Source organism: Coregonus lavaretus, assembly GCF_964263955.1.
Source record: "Coregonus lavaretus genome assembly, chromosome: 26".
Lineage (NCBI taxonomy): Eukaryota > Metazoa > Chordata > Actinopteri > Salmoniformes > Salmonidae > Coregonus > Coregonus lavaretus.
This window is the reverse complement of record NC_140013.1, coordinates 24,185,637-24,204,323: the sequence shown is the minus strand read 5'-3', so window position 1 is coordinate 24,204,323 and position 18,687 is coordinate 24,185,637. Positions and strand designations below refer to the sequence as shown.

Here is an 18,687-nt window from a genome sequence, read left to right as displayed (position 1 = left end):
CTAAAATAGATGGGAAATGTTCATATGAACACAATATTAAACTCAATGTATCTGATTTTAATAATCCATCGATTTTTGCGAAAAAGGGTAATGTTTTTGGAACAGTTTTAGGTATTTTCTAAATTATGGATTATATAGATAGTTAAAAGTATTGTGCCCATCGTTGCCCATGTTTGTGCCATTAAGGGAAAAAATAACATCACATTAGAAAGTTTTCGAAGAAATAGTGACCGGCATCGATATGGATTTGTGTGCTTTACTGATGGGGTGATATATTCTATGCGCCATCAACTGAGGTTGCCCCAGTACACTGGCATGTCTGGTAATACAGTGAATCTGACAGAAAATGTTCACATACAGCTTGGAGTATGGAGAAAGTTTATACACTTAAACAAAGAAATAGGGTAATATGGATTTTTCATAATTCCAAATAGAACATAAGCACAAAGTGCAAATGAACGGGTTTAGCAGTGAATGACCGTACCTTTACGCAAAGAAGGCTGCTGCTGCGCACATTACATCCTAGAATACCAACCATTGGGTGTCGCTGTGGGCGCATCCACCCGGCCATAAACCTTGGTCTGATCGGACCCCGACCAAATCTGAAGAGGTGTCTGATATAGTACTATTGCACATGACAAATAAAAGAGTGTGCGGGGCAGAGAGAAGGGGCGAACAGTGATAGAGAACAGGAGAAAGCACGGAAGAGGTTGGTAATAGCACGGAATTTTGTGCGAATGACCGTGGAAGTCTGTATGGGGGAATCCCGAGGTGGAGAACTCATAAACGGCCACGACACCAGACATGAGTCCGAGGTGGGTAAATGACAGATGGGAGAGAGAGAGCGCGATGCCCTCCGCTAGCCTCATGCATATTGACATCGCGTCTGGATACTTACCGCGACTTCAGGTGCATTCAGTCAGTGAAGGCAATAGGCTATACGAGCTCTCCTACTTATGTATATATTTATTTACTTTTTTATCAGTTGTGTCTGACAGCTGGCAAGTATAGACTTAACTTACACGTCCGGTGCTGGCATGTTATATCGCATTTTAAAAGCTTTAAATGATCGTGAGGTTGCTTAGGGGAAAATGTCAAACAAAATCTCTCGTGAGAATCTATAGGCCTATTTCAAAAAATCTATTGAAGACAAGTTGCAATTTTTTCTTGGAACGATTCGAGAGAGGAAACATGCCGTAGTAATTCAAAACAATGTTGTTAACTTATTAAGATGTTCGCGATAGGGGCAAAAGGTCCATTCGCAGTGACAACTAACAGAACGGTTTTACAATTAGTAGCCAAAGATTGTATACATACAGTCAATTGATATAAAAAAATCCTGACATATGCTCAGCTTCAAAAAGTTTTACAACTGATGTAAATGAGAAAGGTTGATTGAGAGAGATTTCATGATTTTCAGACTCTGTCAGCCAACATAATAGTGCAACTAGGCCCATTACTGTGTATTAAAAATAGCAAAGGCTACAATATTTTTTTGGTACACACATTATCAATTTCATTACAGTGTACTACTGTGTGTGGAACACGGAAATCACTGTAGGCCTGAAAACAAAAAAGCCCTGAACAACCCTAACAGCTGTCATGATGGATATATATATAGTAATTATTTTTGGGCTAATTTACAGTACAATTTATGTGTACACTTAATCACCTGGTACTGCGTGTATATGTAGCCTACCCCAAACGTAGAGGTACCTTTTCCGTTCCAAAATAGGCCCACGTTTTACGCACGAAAACAACGTTTACGCACGAAAACAAAGAAGGCCAATGACTGCACCACTAGGTTACTATATAGTGTATGGTTGCAGGATTACCTTATAGTTATATTTGATGGATGGATAAAAAATATCAGGGGAGAGAGTTTTGCTCCTCCCTGCCCACCTCTGTCAGTGCTCCGAGTCTCGCAGGATGTGGGCCGTGGCAGGTTACTTACTGTAAGCTCTTGTCTCCTTGTCTTTACCAAAGCAGGTGAGACTCGTTAGGCATTAGGCTACATACACTAGACACCCAACTCTAATGATGAGGTGGCTCTTAGTTAGCCAATGGGGGTTGGACTGTAGAATGTCACATCCGTATATGATATCAACAGTTCACCCACTAGGACTAGTACACAATATCTATAGCACATTTTAAACACTATCATAAGATTAACCTCAGTAGGTTTAATTGAAATATCCATTAACTAAAAGGGTGTAGTGTTATAGATCAGTTTCAGTCAAATGGCATATGAATAAACCAGCCATCATCTATCGGTGTGTAGGCTATTTTCCCATAGTCTAATTGTGGACAATATGCATTTTTGTTACGGGTCTCATGTGTCTCCAAACTTCAGTTCAGTGCGGGACTGCAGTGGGCCGTGTGATATACAATAAAGACCTGTCTCTTTAAGACGAAGCAGCGATGTGTTGTGAAGTTCAAGTGGGGGTCAGTTGAAGTTCCTGCCCTCGATTTTACCTTTTAGTTTTATTAAAGACTGACATCACACGGGGCGCTAAAACACTTAGGGCGCATAGAGGCTCCATTATCATCCCCGCGCGGGTTATTGCCTCGACACATAAAAAATTGCCGAGGAAATTACAAAAATAAAGCAGGAGGAAACTGATGCTGGACTAAGCACGTATTTATAATAGGAGGGGGTGAGAAAGAGAGGGAGAGGGGAGGGGCAGAGAGAGAGAGAGCGAGCGAGCGAGAGAGAGAGAGAGAGAGAGTAACAAGAAATTCATAGCAATTAATAATAAAAATAGTTGGCAGTCGTGCTTGGAAAACTGGCATGGTTTTTGGAGGCTGGCAGTTCAAAGTTGAAACGTCAGAAATTACTCCAAAAGACTGTTGAGATGATCATTAAGGGAGATTTAGATCGGATGGCAGAAGAGATCGGGCATCCAGGTAACGTTTCAATACCAGCTTTTTAAAGTCCAGTACAGCTACAAAACAGGCAACATTATTGAGACCAGATATAGACAATATTACACTTTTTAGCGATGTTTATGTGAACATAGGGGTTTTATCGCGCGTTTAGTGTTTGGTTCATTTGTGCGTATTTTTAAAGCAAAAATTAGGAATTTTTAAAATCATAATCGTGTTTTCCTAATTTTGCGATGGAACCCCTTAGTCTATACATTTTTGTTTGTAATAAGAAATGGTTGATTATGTGAGCAGCCTTTTGTTTCATTCAACCATTCTCATCTCCACTTTACCAAACTACGAATAGCCTACATAATTGTATCTTGTTAAACGGATCACTGGACTAAGTTCTGTAAAAGCTATAACAAGGTAAGATTTCTATTGGATTATTTGATGTGAAGTAGGCCTAACCTATATGTCACCTATTGTCATCAGATGGTTGTGTAGTTATCTAGTTTTATACAGAAAACAGTGTAGTGGCCCCGTGTAGCTCAGTTGGTAGAGCATGGCGCTTGCAACGCCAGGGTTGTGGGTTCGTTTCCCACGGGGGGCCAGTATGAAAAAATGTATGCACTCACTAACTGTAAATCGCTCTGGATAAGAGCGTCTGCTAAATGACTAAAATGTAAATGTAGTTAAGTCTCTGGGTGTTCAGCATGATGCGTCATCCTCAGTCAGAGTTAGGTTGATGCGGTGGGTCTCGGTGCAGCGTTCACTCCCCACCACCGTGCAGCTATAGGTCACAGTTTGCCTAGCATCGGACTAATGAAGGGTTCATGGCGCTTCTCATGGAGTTGATTCGATTTTAGGGAGAGCGATGACGGCTCTAACTTCTGTTCCTGTTCTGTTCCTCTCCCAAACCCTCTGTACCTTTCTATGTCAACATTTAAGTGATGTCGTTTATCAAAACAGAACAGTGTATGAAATTAAATTCCTCAATCAAAAAAATATTGTTACGTTACGCATGTATAGGCCTATGTCATAGGCTATCACTAATCTACAGTTATTTCCATGAAATGTAGGGCTGCTTGAATTTCCCTTTGTTCAATATTTGTGGAGATGATTTAGTGTAGACTCATATGGTTATCTGACTGAGATAACGACGGTGATGCACTATAGAAGTCAGCGATGGTTTTATGCGCGTTGAAGTCTCGTGATTTGTCTAATACGAGGACAAGATTACAGGAGTAGAGATTGAGAAAGCGAGATTTAGGATACCTAAATCAATTATATCATGTTAAAAATGGTTTTGTTGTTGTGGAAAATGTATCCTATCTTTAAAGAAAATAGGCCTATGAGCCTGAATAACAAATGACTTCTCAAATGGTCAATTTCTTAATAAACGATTTATTTATTAAGAAATGTTGTAAAGATCTATAGCCTAATGGACGCATTGAGTAGGCATATAATTACATTTTCTGAAGAAGTTGACAGGACTCAGGAGTAGGCGAGTCTATTTTGTTAAAAGGACATGTGCCTCATAGTGCATACAAAATTTGAGCTTGTAGGCCTATAGGCCTACTTCCCCTCTCGGTGTGTTCAATAAAATCTAATGATTTAATTAAGACATGGTTGCACAAAAGTAGACGTATCTTTTACAATTTTACAAACTTTACTGCAGGCAAATATATTTTTAAAAAGGAGGCACATTTTTCAAATAAGTATTGTTGGCCTTTCTCATACAATTTAGTAGTGACAAGGAAACTAACAGCAAAAACGTATTTTAAAACAAATAAAACATATTATTTGTTGGAACCATTTTTCTCTGTCCATCGATAGGCCTTGAGTCCTATGATTTGGTTTTTGAGACAGCGCTATAACAATAATGGAAATCAGGGATCGTATCGTCAATTTGACAACTGCTATCACTGTAGCTCTGAGAAAGAGGCCCCTTTAATAACGGGGATCGTGTGCACATGTCTCCCGGCGGGATTATGAATGAAAATCTTGGGGTCTGTATTCTAGAGAGATGAGGCGTGCAACTCGAGAGTTTCAGCTGAGTGTCGCATTTGAAATGCCCCTAATAAGGAAGTGAACGAAAGAGCGAGTCAAATTCATAACCAAGGTAAAAGGCGAGGTTGCGTTGATAAGGTGACAGACTCGTTTTGACATCTGTGTCTAAACCTCTAAACTCACTTCTCTAGCCTTCTGACTATAGAGCAAGTGTAAAATACAAATGTCTCTGGCCTTGTCTAAAATCAAACAATGTCGATATAATTCGAGCCATCTCTCTGCACTGCGTAGGCTAAACGCAGGACACCCACCCCTTAGGCTACTTTCAAAGCCTCAAGTGTGGTTTTCATTAAATAAGGTTTCATGCTCTACTGCGTTTATACAAGCCATTCACAAAAATATCCTGCTAAGTAAGGCCTTATGAAACTTGCGCTATAGAGCTCAGCGGCTCCAGGGTTCATGTTATACTCCTAAACAAAATGGCAACAGCAATGATAGATAGTATTTCACAGCATGAAAACAAACAGTTGAGCTATTTCCCCAAATGTTTGTTGTTACTCGAAACCTCTAAATACATTAATTTAGAATAGACTAAATAAAGCATGCATTAAACACAATTAGCATTTAATTTGCTATCATTAAGTAGATATTTTTTTATTTGCAACGTTAATTTATTATTAAGTGCCTTAAATAGACCATTCTCAAACGAAAGAATACTACACTGATGTCCCAGATCAATATTGTTGTGTAGGAAGTTGCTCTAATTAATACCAAATTCTGGAATTTCTGCATAAACATGGTAAACCTATATGCATACAAAGTCGTTCCCTGTAAATCAGACAGGCAGAAGGCGTGGATAGGAAGTGTGGAGTGTGTTCTTAACCGAGAGCAGACCCCTATATCTAAACCCAGCCTCACCCCCAAACCAGAGCAGTGACAACACAGACACAACACGGGTATCATGGATACCAAACTGTCCCAAAGGTGACTCAAGCGCTGTTTTCAAAGAAGTCACCCCCTTATACCAAATATAGCATTCACCTATAACTAACCACACGGAAACAAATCATGGTACAGGAAAATATTCAGAATGTAGATAACAGACACAAGAACCTTCAGGACCCATAGAAGTTATTGAGAAATATCACTTACTGGTGAATCATATTCCAAAAGATCACTCATTGTGATGATACACTTTTCGAATAATTTAAAAACGTTTAATAATTGAGAATAAACAATCTATAGGTTAGAGAGAGAGAGATAGATATGAATATGAAAAATAAAGTAGCCTCATCCTATTTTGTGCAGGTGAATGATATTTGAATTATGAATATAACCTTGCACTGAGATGCTTCTCTCACAGTTTTAAGACGTTTGATTTGCTCAGTGGATTAGAGGGCTGTCTTTGATAGGCTGACAGGAGGATACAGTAGCCTAACTATTAATGCATGATGCTCAGACAAAGGTTTTTAATGCATCATTTATTTTGGTCACCACTTCCTTCTCTTTCACTTGGCGTGTTGGGGTGTTGCAACAAGATAAAAGCACAATGTGCATATTACACCAATTCTACAGATATGACAGACAGTTCATTCGTTTATTCTAACTGGATGATCATTCTAATAATATTTAATTTTAATTCGTTTTTCGCCCCACAATTCATATTTTCTTCAGAAAACACCTTTAAATGTGTTAATATTCAACATTTTAATTTTGCAATTGATATATCCAAACGATACAAAAAAAAAAAGACAAACCCGCCTTTACGTAGAGGCTACAACCACGTTCACTTTGATTTGTCATGCACCTGCAAGAGAAACAGGGATTTAGTGGTGGAGGCCGGTGCGCTGCCACATGCAAGGTTCTTTTTTATCTAGCTGTTTAGGCCATGGATAATTTGTGTGTGTGTATGCGTGTACCTGTGTGTGTGTGTGTGTGTGCGCGTGCCTGTGTGTGTGTGTGTGTATGCGTGTACCTGTGTGTGTGTGTGTGTGTGCGCGTGCCTGTGTGTAGCCTAAGTGTGTGACATGATAACGATTTCATAAAACATCAGAGTTAGATAGCAATCAAACACACGGAAACTAACCTAAGCAAAGTATAGCATAATTGTGCCATACATGCAAGCCCACTCTCTTGCTGCACGTTGGACAGGTGTGCATGTTTCCAGAATTTATTTTTAAAAAATCATAATTTATAAATATATGCCTGCTATATTTTCTCCTCTACCTTTGAAACATTTAAATAAAACCCTCTTTATAATTGAAGGCTGGCATCCCATAAAGTGGTGGTATATTTGTCGAAGCGCGTAAAGGGGATAGAGTAGCCTAGATCTCTGTTTCATGCCGCCTTTTTATTCTCTCAGGCCATGTATAGTGTGCTGTGACAGAATAAAAGTGTAAGGTGCACTCCCATTCACCCTGGGGAAACATCCGCGCCTGTCCCAACCTCATGCGTAAAAGCCTATGAGGGCTATGCTTTGCGCACAGCGCACCAATCGAGTAGCGCAGTGCTCAGATATATGCCTGAAATTCTTCGCATATTGAATGACCTGTTCCTTTTCTTTGATTTTCTTTGATTTGCTCCTCATATTGTGGAATTTCTAGTAAAATATGATCTGGGAGATATGAAAGACCGCAGCGTTTAAGGGAGCAGCAGTGGAAACCTGTTAATGGTTAGGTTATGGGTTTTATTTCACCAAAACGAGACCATGTTTTAAATGGCAAAGTTACTTTTGGGTAATTCTAAACATATATCAACACAACTACACAGCAAACTCCTTAAGACTGAGGTGTTAAGGTGTGTCTTTAAATGATAGGAATGGCAGGCTATGAGACAGCCAGGGTATAAAACTCTGTTTAAGACCCACATGAACTGCTTTTCTTTAGATGGATCCCTTGATATGTTAATGTGTGGTGTGCAGTGGGATTGCAGGGCCTGGTCGTGGGCAGAATAGTGTCTTAAGGAGGGCTCAGTAGGTAATTAAATGTCAGCTTGAAATCTCATGCTTCCCTGTCCCTCTGACTGGGGGCTTATAGTCAATGAAATAAACAATAAGATGATGAACTTATGTCAGGAAGACCGCTATTTATTTAGTTGCTTGTTTTCCATCAGCGAGACCAAGCCCTTAGGGACAGTTACAAACTGTTTCATCTCACCAGTAAAGTATCCTCAGACACAAATGTTTGAACAATACATCCTGCTAAATTTGTACAGTTAATAATGTTTACTTAAGCCTTAGTACAACAACACACAAGTTTTTGAGTGTGTGTGTTTGAGTGATTGTGTGTGTGTGAGTTGGTATGCGAGAAGCATGTGTGTCCACGTTAGAATCCCAGAGTTCATCTAAAGTTAAAGCATTGGAGCTTCTAATTTTTGTCTTGATTTACATCCTGTGTGATCAGAGTTCCTTATATGACTGGGCCGAATGGGAGCTCAAAGACACATCTTTTTTTGGACCCGTCTTCTCCCTCCACAGGTTTATACCTGCTGTTCATCATACTTGCAAAATGTTCACTCTCCGCTTTGTTTAAAACACTGCACACACCACCTCTGGAATATTTTTTTATGGAAGCCGGCAACAAGAAAACATATCCATATCTGTATGTAAAATGTTCCTGTTTTTATTAATTTAATAGAGTGAGTTAGGTCTGCTCGTTTGTGCCTGTGTGTATTATTATGTGGCTGGGTGATCTCTCTCTCTCTCTCTCTCTCTCTCTCTCTCTCTCTCTCTCTCTCTCTCTCTCTCTCTCTCTCTCTCTCTCTCTCTCTCTCTCTCTCTCTCTCTCTCTCTCTCTCTCTCTCTCTCTCTCTCTCTCTCTCTCTCTCTCTCTCTCTCTCTCTTTCTCTCTCTCTCTCTCTCGGAAGTGAATGTGATTAAACTAAATGTAAAAAAATGTATTGGGAAGTCATTGAAAATGGATGCTGTTTTTTTATTTTTATTTTGAATTGTTATCAAAGTTTACTTCCTGAATTGACTGCCCTAAATTCGAGTTGAAGATTGAGATGTCTGGCGGTAGTAGATTTTAGTTCACTTTATTTATTTTTTATATACGGATGCCAAAAAAGACCCTTGTCAGCACTGAGACTACATTTTATGTATGAAAAATACATTCGTTTTAAATGTCTCACCTAAACAGATAAAAAGAAGACAAAAACTAATTGGAAAATGTGCCACAATATCATGCAAGCATAATACAATATAAGAAAATATACAAAAATTGGGAAATATGTATAGTAGATATTGACTGATTGTGTGTTGTGGACTGATACTATTGGCTCTGCGTGACGTTTACAGATATCTGCTGTTTTAGGTGGCGGTCTGACGATGATGCTCCATGCCATGGAAGTTCCAAGTCATGCTAGGCACCTCCTCCTGCAACTCAACACCCAGCGCACCAAGGGCTTCCTGTGTGATGTCATCATCGTGGTGCAGAACGCGTTGTTCCGAGCCCACAAGAATATTCTGGCCGCCAGCAGCCTCTACCTGAAGTCCCTGGTCGTCCATGACAACCTCATCAACCTAGACCACGAGATGGTGAGTCCCGGGGTGTTCCGGGTCATTCTAGACTACATCTACACGGGCCGCCTGACCGAGGGAGATCCCAGCTCCACAACAGAGCCCAACCTGGGGGCCGTGCTGGCTGCAGCTAGCTATCTGCAGCTGCTGGACTTAGTGGCGTTGTGTAAGAAGAAGCTGAGGAGAAATGGGAAGTACCCTGTTCGCCCCATTCCTGCCTTTCTGCCCTATGGGAAGATGGGCCCCAGTAGTTTGGGTTTAGGGGGAGTGGGCAGGTATCGGGTGTCCACCCGTGTTATTCAGTCCTGCTATCCAGGGGGAGTTGTGAACACCCACACGCCCCGTGCCCCACCACTAGAGGAGCTGCCGCCCCACCCCCATGCCAGCCATGCAGGGGAGCTGTATGCCCCAACCTCTCAGGTTCCTCAGGTGTTCCCCTCCACACCCTCAGCCCTGCCGGCCCAGCCCAGCCTGCGCCCAGCCCACTCTGACAGGAACTGCTCCCCCATCTATGGCCTGGACCTCTCCAAGAAGAGCCCCAGCTCCCAGTCCCAGAACACGCCCTCCCACCCCCACCTGGCTCACGCCCTGCCCCACAATGATGAGGAGCGGGAGGGGGTGCTGAGCGGCCGCACCAGCCCCATGCTGGAGGCCAACGGCGGGGCCTACCCCACAGAAAAGATGGAAATGGCTGATCAGGCTGGGTCTCTCCCCCTTCACTCCTACACCCACCTCAACCAGCCCCTGGGGCCCCACCTGCCCCACCTCCACCGCTCCAGCTCCCAAGGTCCAGACCATTACCCCTGCCCTCCCAGCCCCGACACCCCCACAGAGGCTGGAGAGCCCGGCAGGGAGATGGGCAACATCTACCGCTGGGTGAAGCATGAGCCACTGTCATACACAGCTGAGGATGAAGAGGATGAGGAGGATGAGGAGGAAGGGGGTCAAAACGGAGATCAAGACCACCAGCATCACAACCACCATCACAAGGCAGGGGAGGAGAGCGATGATCGCTACCGTAGGGTGGGGTGTGACGGGGAGGATGAGAAGAGTGGGTCAGGCAGTGAGGAGACAGGCAGTAGTGAGGGTCGCCCATCACCCACAGGGGCCATGGGGAGGTTCCACCTGCCCTACGAGCCTGAGAGCTTTGGGGACAACCTGTACGTGTGCATCCCCTGTGACAAGGGCTTCCCCAGCTCTGAGCAGCTCAACGCCCACGTGGAGACCCACACAGAGGAGGAGCTGTACTCTGGAGGGGAGATGGGTAGCAGCAACAGCAACCCCAAAAACAACAGCAGCAACACCAACGGTAACGGCAGCCTGAACAGCAACAGCAGCCTGGGCAGCCTGTCCTACCTGGAGGGGAAGTCCAGCCAGAGCCTGACATCTGGGGTCCTGGGGGAGATCATCAGACCCTATCGCTGCAACTCCTGTGAGAAGTCCTACAAGGACCCGGCCACGCTGCGCCAGCACGAGAAGACCCACTGGCTGACAAGGCCCTACCCCTGCAGCATCTGTGGCAAGAAGTTCACCCAGCGCGGCACCATGACCCGCCACATGCGCAGTCACCTGGGACTCAAGCCCTTTGCCTGTGACCACTGCGGCATGCGCTTCACCCGCCAGTACCGCCTCACCGAGCACATGCGCATCCACTCCGGGGAGAAGCCCTACGAGTGTCAGGTGTGCGGGGGCAAGTTCGCCCAGCAGCGCAACCTCATCAGCCACATGAAGATGCACAGCAGTGGTGGGACCGGAGGGGCGCTGACGGCCGACGGCAAGCTGAAGCTAGACTTTGCGGAGGGGATCTACCCCCTGAGTAAATACGCAGCAGAGCACCTGGGGCTGAAGCAGGAGAAGGCCTCTGAGCTGCTGGCAGAGCATGCCATGGAGAGCCTGTTCCCGCTGTCCAAACTGGCAGCAGAACACCTGCGCCTCAGCCACCATGACAAGATGGATGTCCTGGGGGTCCAGGCCCTGCCCCCTCCCCAGGGGTCCCTCTCTGACTCCCACTCCCGTACCATTGACCGCTACTCCCCCAGCTAAGACGGCATTGGCTACAACATAGTCCTGTGGGCACACAACTTAACTTACAGTATTCTAATGTCATTCACCTCAACTCCATCAGTATCTGCACCTCAGACTAAGGCCAATACCTGGCCTAAAGGACCCTAATAAGTGCCTTCTTTTCCAAAGTTTGCATTATATGCATTTCAAAAACCTTCCTAGAAGATGAACTGTGCTATTTCTTTTCTATTTTGACCAAGGAATACCCACTCAAAACAGTGTAGTATTTATGTATACGCAAACAATGTTTTTTTTATTAAACCACCGAGCCAAAAACAAATTGAGAACCAAAAAGCAATTGTTTTTATTTATTTTTTGTACGTAATGAAAAACCAAAGAAACTGTTGCAAGAAAGTGTTGCAATCTGACCCTAAACCTGTGTACTAAACATACTATTGTACTATTACTATTGTAAATGTATATAAAATGGAAAAAAGCACATATGGACAAGATTCAGGGCTCCTGGCCAGAACTGAAAGGAACGTTGGACAAAAGAAAAAGCCAAACCTTTGGGATTTGCAAGTGATTGGAACACTTTTTGTTAATTATGTTTTTGGGGTACTGGATTTTCCATGTATCTCCCAATCCAGCTTTACCCCATGCTCTGTTCTAGTCATGAGGGAGGGACTAACTGAAGACAGCATTCACTCCGCCATTTAGGTCAAGTGATCTATGCTTTGTTTTTCCACCGTTGTTACGTACTTCATGATCATGATGTTGTGTACAGAGAGACTCAAATTAAGTGACAGTAATAGTATCTTAATAACTCTTACACCCAGTGCCATAAACCTTTGAACCCATAACCTCTCTTTATTTGTATATTTAAAATATTTTTGGGACTTGCGTCCCAGTGCCTTCAAATTGTTATTGAAAAGTAGCGAGCAGCACAACCCTGTGATCTCACAACTGGGACGCATCATGGTGCATACCCAATTGATGACACGCTAATCCTCCGCCATGGCTTTAACATCCAGTGGTGTGGAGTGTAGACTAAGCAAGGGTGTTGCCTGTGACATTGTGTAATATTTACAATGATGGGTGCAGCTGTACAACTCACCAGAGGAGAGCACCGAGAGGCCATCCAAGTCAGTGCTGAGAGGCTAGAGTCAATTACCACCAATCAGTCACTATCAATAGCAGCAATTCCCTCTAACACAGATGATTCATCAGGACTGACAATTGTCCCATACTGCGGATAAATAGTACTAACCACTTTGAAACCTTTTGACCCCCCCCCCCCCCCCCCATATAGTCTCAACTCTGTCTGAGAGACAGAGGGCTGTGCTATCATTGACAGGCCAAAGTGACTGTTCCGCTGCTGCCTTAATACACACACACACACACACACACACACAGGGACTAGGGGCTGCTAATGTGACAGCGTTGTGAACATGAGAGCTGGGCGCTAGTTGACAGTGCTTGGCTCGTGGTGCGGCGGCAGGCCGGGCCGTCGGTGTGGGTGAACAGCACAGCACACCCCAGCTGCTGGCCTCCCAGTCTTCCAGTAATCCCTGTGAAATCTCACATTCTCCCTGACAATTCACACTGTCTGTCGGCCTGACGCCCCATTTCATGCCTGCCATCCAGCCCCTCTGATCCACACCATAACAAGACACCCGAGCACTGCAGATCTGAGTCCTACATCTGTCCTTCCCTGCCTCCCTGCCTCCCTGCTAGCAGGCTATCAAACACGGCACAGTACAGTACAGTGGCACGCCTCAATATCAACTGACCAGTTCCTTTAGAAAACAATGAGCACTTATGGGTTTGGGGTTGAAGGCACTTATTTTTTTTAAATATTTTTTTGGGGAATGTTTATTCCAAGGAGCATGCTGGCTTTTTCTTTTTCTACGTTGTTGGACCTTGTGTCAGATTGGAGTTTGTTGACCACTATAGTGCCAATGCCAACCTCAGTAGGTGAATGTGAAGACTAAAGCCATGAATGCACTGTGATAGACTTAGTGAATCTTAAAACCTTAGCTTGGAGACTGAGACAGTAAGCCCTAGTATTGTGGGATTTTATTCATGTACAACATTCATTGAAGGGCTTTATTCTGTAGCATAATGAGCATATCAAGGTGTTGTTTTTCTGTCACATTATCTTTCTCTTTCTTTTGAAATTTAACCAAAGCAAAGTGAAACTGGTGCTTTCCTCAGGACTGAACCCAGCATGGGGACGCAACGCTTTAGCTACACAGCAACCAACCAACCAAACACACACGTACACACTTAGATACATGCAGATACAGACACACAGTACAGACATTTACACACGTTCTTATTTTATTTTATTTTGAGGGGACAATAGTCCTGTGTTAAACCTGTGGTTATTTCATGGTTATGAGATGTTTTACTTGTCTTACAATTTTGTTAATAACATGTGATATTAACATTTTCCGCTTTTATCTTAATATTCTGTGTACATGTTCCTTTTTTTACTTTCCTCAAAGAGGCTTTCTATGTGTCTGACCAATGACATTATCTTAATAAGGAAAAGTCAAGTTGGTGATTTTCTCTTAACTTTGGAAACAAAAGTGTTAACTTTAATTCAACAGAATATACAAATGTAAATGTTCATAGGGCTTGTAAGGCAAGACGCAAGGCAATGCCTCTGGTTCCAAAGAAACATATAAACAGTCTTATGTGAATTAGGTATTTTATTTTTTATCCGAAGCCTTAATGTTTAGTGACGTGTTTGGTTGCACACGAGGAGTGATGTTTGACCCATTTCTCTGGAGGGGGCTTTGTGAGCTGATGATGATGATATTCAAACTAAGGCTGTGTGTGGATTTATACACAAACACACTTTAAGGCAGCTTGTTTTGGACCACATGACATGCAGCGGATCCCAGCAGCCTACGTGGAACACAAGAATCCACACTTGGCTCCAAAGTTAATTTAGAAAAATAGCCTACATGGAAACTGTTTGGGCACAGCTGTTTTGTTATAACAAAAGAAACTAGTTTAAATGACAGGGGCAGTGGACATGTGAAGTCCCATAGACAAGAGGTAACAGCCCATTTGAGGTGGATGTCGATGGTGGGAGTATAAATCCCTCCAGCTCATTCTCTCTCTCATTCATTAGTTCACTCTCCCTGAAAGTCTATCTCCCACTTTCCTTTTATTGCACCGTTAAAACAAGGAAAAAATCATTTCCACTACCACTCCGAATCCGTACAGGAAGAGAGAGCGAGATAATGTCCAGCGTTACTGTTCTGAAATTACCCTTAATATAGGGGGGCCGAGCGTGTGTGTCTGTGTCTGTGTCTGTGTGTGTGCGTGCGTGCGAGTTTAAAGGGGGAAGTGTTGGGTTGTCTGTTTGTGTCCACATGCTATTTGAGTATATGAATGGCTGTTAATGTATGTTCTGGGAATAGTTCTGGTGTGAAGGAGAGGAGAGGTGTGGAGGAGCAGGAAGTGAACTCTTGGCTGGGCCTTAGTGTTGAGCAGGATGTGCAGTGTGTTTCTGCTCACAGACTGATAGAGACACAGATGGAGATTGGGAGGGAGCAGGGAGGGAGAGGAGCATGGAGAGCTCAGCAGGGTGGACATGAGCCCATTGTTTAAATATGAAAGACTGATCTTACTTCTAAACCATTCAGAAAACGTTAAGAGCCTCCGTATCTTCTTTTTCCCCTCTTCCTTCCTTCCTTTCTTTTTGTTCTTTTTTTTTAAAGGGGAGTAAACCCTGTCCACTCTTATACTGTACTGTGCTGTTCCTTACTGTGCTCTACTTTCAGAAAGCCCCTCAAAATTAAAGGTCCAATGCAGCCGTTTTTATATCAATATTATATCATTTCTGGGTAACAATTAAGTACCTTACTGTGATTGTTTTCAATCAAAATTTAAAAAAATAATTTAAAAAAAGCTTCTTAGCAAAGAGCAATTTCTCAAACAAGTCTGTCTAGGAGGGGTCTGAGTGGGGAGGGGAAAACTGAAAACTAGCTGTTATTGGCAATTAACTAATTTAACGCCTGGTGATGTCACCAGCTGGCCAAAACTCCCTCCCACCAAAACAGGCTGAAATTTCAGGCAGTCTTTTCAAACAGCTCTTACACCAAAAGGGAATTATCATAATTTTCACAATTTCACAGTATCATTCCAACCTCATAGTGTGAAAATATATAAAACACGGGAAAATCACGCTTTTGACTGCACTGGGCCTTATAACTACCACTTTCATTAGCTTATTACCAAAGAAAACATCCCACTTTGTGGTGTACTTTTAGTACAACCAGTTCAGAAGAGGGCTCTCTCTGACAGAACTGGTTAGGAAAAAGAAGAGCAGCCTCCATCCATAGCACCACTATTACAGTTGACATTTACTATACAGTATGTGCCAAGAAAACGTTAGCATTTTGCTGACAGTGCTAGTGCTCAATACAAGACAGGAGAAAGATACAGCTCTGTCAGTTTTAATGCAGAGACAATATTTTCATGATTTTTTTATTGGGATATTCTGTGCCTCATTCCTGCCTTGCAGGCTGACTTTGCCTTATTAGAAAAACAAACAATGCTGATACTAGAATTCAATGCAGACTTGTTGTAACTTTTCTGGTCAGTGTTCATATTGAGGTTTTTCTTTTTTTACTCCTGTGATTCTTTTTAGGAATCTTATAAACTCATGCAAAAACATGTATAGGCATTTGAACCCTAAGCCTGATCCATATGTCAATCATTATAAAATAAGCCTGCAGTACATTAGATGATGTAAATTACTCTGATGTCTGGTGTGCGTGTGGGACTGCTGAGTGACCACAATGCACCTGTCCATCTGTGTTATTTATCTGCTGTTCCCTCAGTGGACTGGGTTGAATTAGAAGGGAGGGAGAGACTTGACACTTTCAACGGTCTTTATTACAAGCAGCTGCTTTCCTCCATTTATTCCCCCAAACTGCACTTTTCTGGAGAAATCATTGAATTATGATTTTTTATTACCCTTGTGACCCCCTAAAACCCCCCTCAATCGCCTTTCCTCTTGCATGTTGCTTCCTCCTTGTCCTCCTTTTCCTTGCTCCGTCTCTCCCCGATCCAACCATTGGCCTCCCACTGTTTCTTCCCTCGTTACCTCAAAGCACTGCTCACCTCTCTGTCTCACCTCTCTGTCTGTCTCCCGCTCTCTTCTTGACACTCAGCACGAACCACTAGCCCACGCCGCCAACCCTCCTCCTCTACTCCTCCTTCCCTACTCCTCCTCTCTTCCATGATCAAGTCGCTTCCAGCTGTTTTTCCTGCTGAAGAAGACAGTTGTCTAAATGTTTACGCGAACAACTACTTTCTTTTTCTTAACGCCCTGATCAAGTTCCAAAATGAACTTCATGGCATGTGTTACAATACTGCGGATGATGGGCCAAATACAAATTTTGACGACGTTATTATGTCATTGCTTTTCAAGTCAGGAAGTGTATTACAAAGGAAGATAAAAGAGAGAGAGCATCATTATTGAGGAAATGCAGGATAATATGAGAAGGAAATGTTCAGGGGGAAATATGCTAAGAAAGATGCCAGTAAAGTGGATGAAATTGCACAATTGAACCGGACCACAGCTCCACCAGCCAAGTCATGTGCTAAGATGGAGAGGAAGAGCAAGAAGGAGAGAGAAAGAAAGAGAGAGAAAGAAAGAGAGAGAAAGAATGAGAGAGTTAAAGTACCAGTCATAGCTTAAGTAAACTACATAGAAAAAACTGAGTGGCGGTGAGCTGCTGCATCATCAGGTTTTCATGTTGGCGTCTCAGTCTGAGTGCCCTCAGCATTGGTGTCTTCTTACCAGGCCTTCAAATAATCACCCAGTCTCCACATGACAGAGACAGACAGTCTTTGTTCAAGCAGAGGAGAGTGGTGTGGCTAGTGGCTGTCTCATGTCTTCTTCAGTATGTTTTGCTTGGAGTGTTCTCTCTCCACCAGGCAATGAAAAGTCAGACCGCAGACCTGATCAACAGACAAGACAGATTTAAGTGGACACCGTTTAATCTAGAATATCATATTGCCGTTTCTCAAGGCTTGACTCTAATGATATTATTCATTTACGGTACTTCTCCTAAAGTGAATTGACTGAAATAACAAACAACTAAACAGGAAAACAAAACTATTTCGGTGAAAATAGCAGTTACCAGTTTCTGATCTAATCCAGGGTTTGATAGTCATGTATGAGTACACACACAAAAGCAGACACAAACAAAACAAAACACACACACAGACACACACACACACACACACACAGCTGGCTGGCAGACTCCCCTGACACTGTTCAGGACTGGCTGTTCCAGATTAGGTCAGATTTAATTAGGCTTCCCTGCTCCTTTTGGAGTGTCGGTTCTTGTAAAAAAAGTCATTACTAAAGAAAAGGCAATGTTACTGACGGCCTGAACTGAACACACACTGAGACGCCTGCCAGAATGTCACAGAGCCCGAGGGTCCACACACTCTCCTACACACACTCCCTATTTACATGAAACACACACACAACTAATTTGATCCCATATAGAAATTGTGGATTTAGTGCATCATCTGATAAAGATTATTGATGTGATTGAGGTGGAATAGAATTTGAATTTGTGGTTACAGAGTAGGGAAGTTCAACAGGCATGTAGACTGAATGGGGATACACAGAGAAAGGGGAAGACAGAGGCGCTAAACTTACAGTAAAACTTCACCAATTTACATCAGATATTATTCTGTTTTTTCCAGGAAGATAATGGAATTTCATTTACCAAACAAGCACACCAGTATTTTCTAATTTTATTAATTTCAAATATTACAGTTCTTTCAAGCACTTTCTTGAAAATAGAAACCAAGGGTTTGAATACAAAGCAATACACAAAAAACCAAACAGTATTTTTCTACGTTACGCTTTCAATATTGTTCTTATTTTGCTTTAGTGAAATGAATGTATTTATTGCATGTCAAAATGTTTTATAGGTAATTGTTTTGTGTACATTTCAATTGTCATAATTATTTTCTCTAATTCCAATGTCTTAATAAATCATGTTTGATAAGGCTTTTATTTGTTTTAAGCCATTGTGAAAATGTTATGTTTTTGTTTATTTCTATACTCAAAATCAACTTGGCAATAAAAATGAATTGCATAATGGTTTCACAAAGCGGATGTCTTGTCACTTTATTTTTCTTGTCACTTTTAAGGAATCGATCCACATCAATAAGATTGTCTTTCCGCACCAGGCTCAATTCAATCCGTAGCAAAGAATATCTGCATTGTAGAGCGATTCACA

General features: G+C 42.6%; 1 protein-coding gene across 4 annotated transcripts; it reads left to right on the top strand.

Annotated features, from left to right (window-relative positions):
* Positions 1-665: 665 nt before the first annotated feature.
* On the top strand, positions 666-15,409 carry LOC311101640 (hypermethylated in cancer 1 protein-like). Of its 4 annotated transcripts, none has more exons than XM_084142775.1 (2): positions 666-815; positions 9,173-15,409. In XM_084142775.1, the coding sequence occupies exons 1-2, from the start codon at positions 738-740 to the stop codon at positions 11,435-11,437; spliced, it is 2,343 nt and encodes a 780-aa protein (XP_083998901.1). In that variant the 5' UTR covers positions 666-737; the 3' UTR covers positions 11,438-15,409. The 4 variants fall into 4 exon arrangements, with proteins under 4 accessions (XP_083998901.1, XP_083998903.1, XP_083998902.1 ...); XM_084142777.1 differs by having other exon boundaries at positions 757-815; positions 9,189-15,409; XM_084142776.1 differs by lacking the exon at positions 666-815 and adding an exon at positions 2,778-2,907 and having other exon boundaries at positions 9,189-15,409.
* Positions 15,410-18,687: the final 3,278 nt, after the last annotated feature.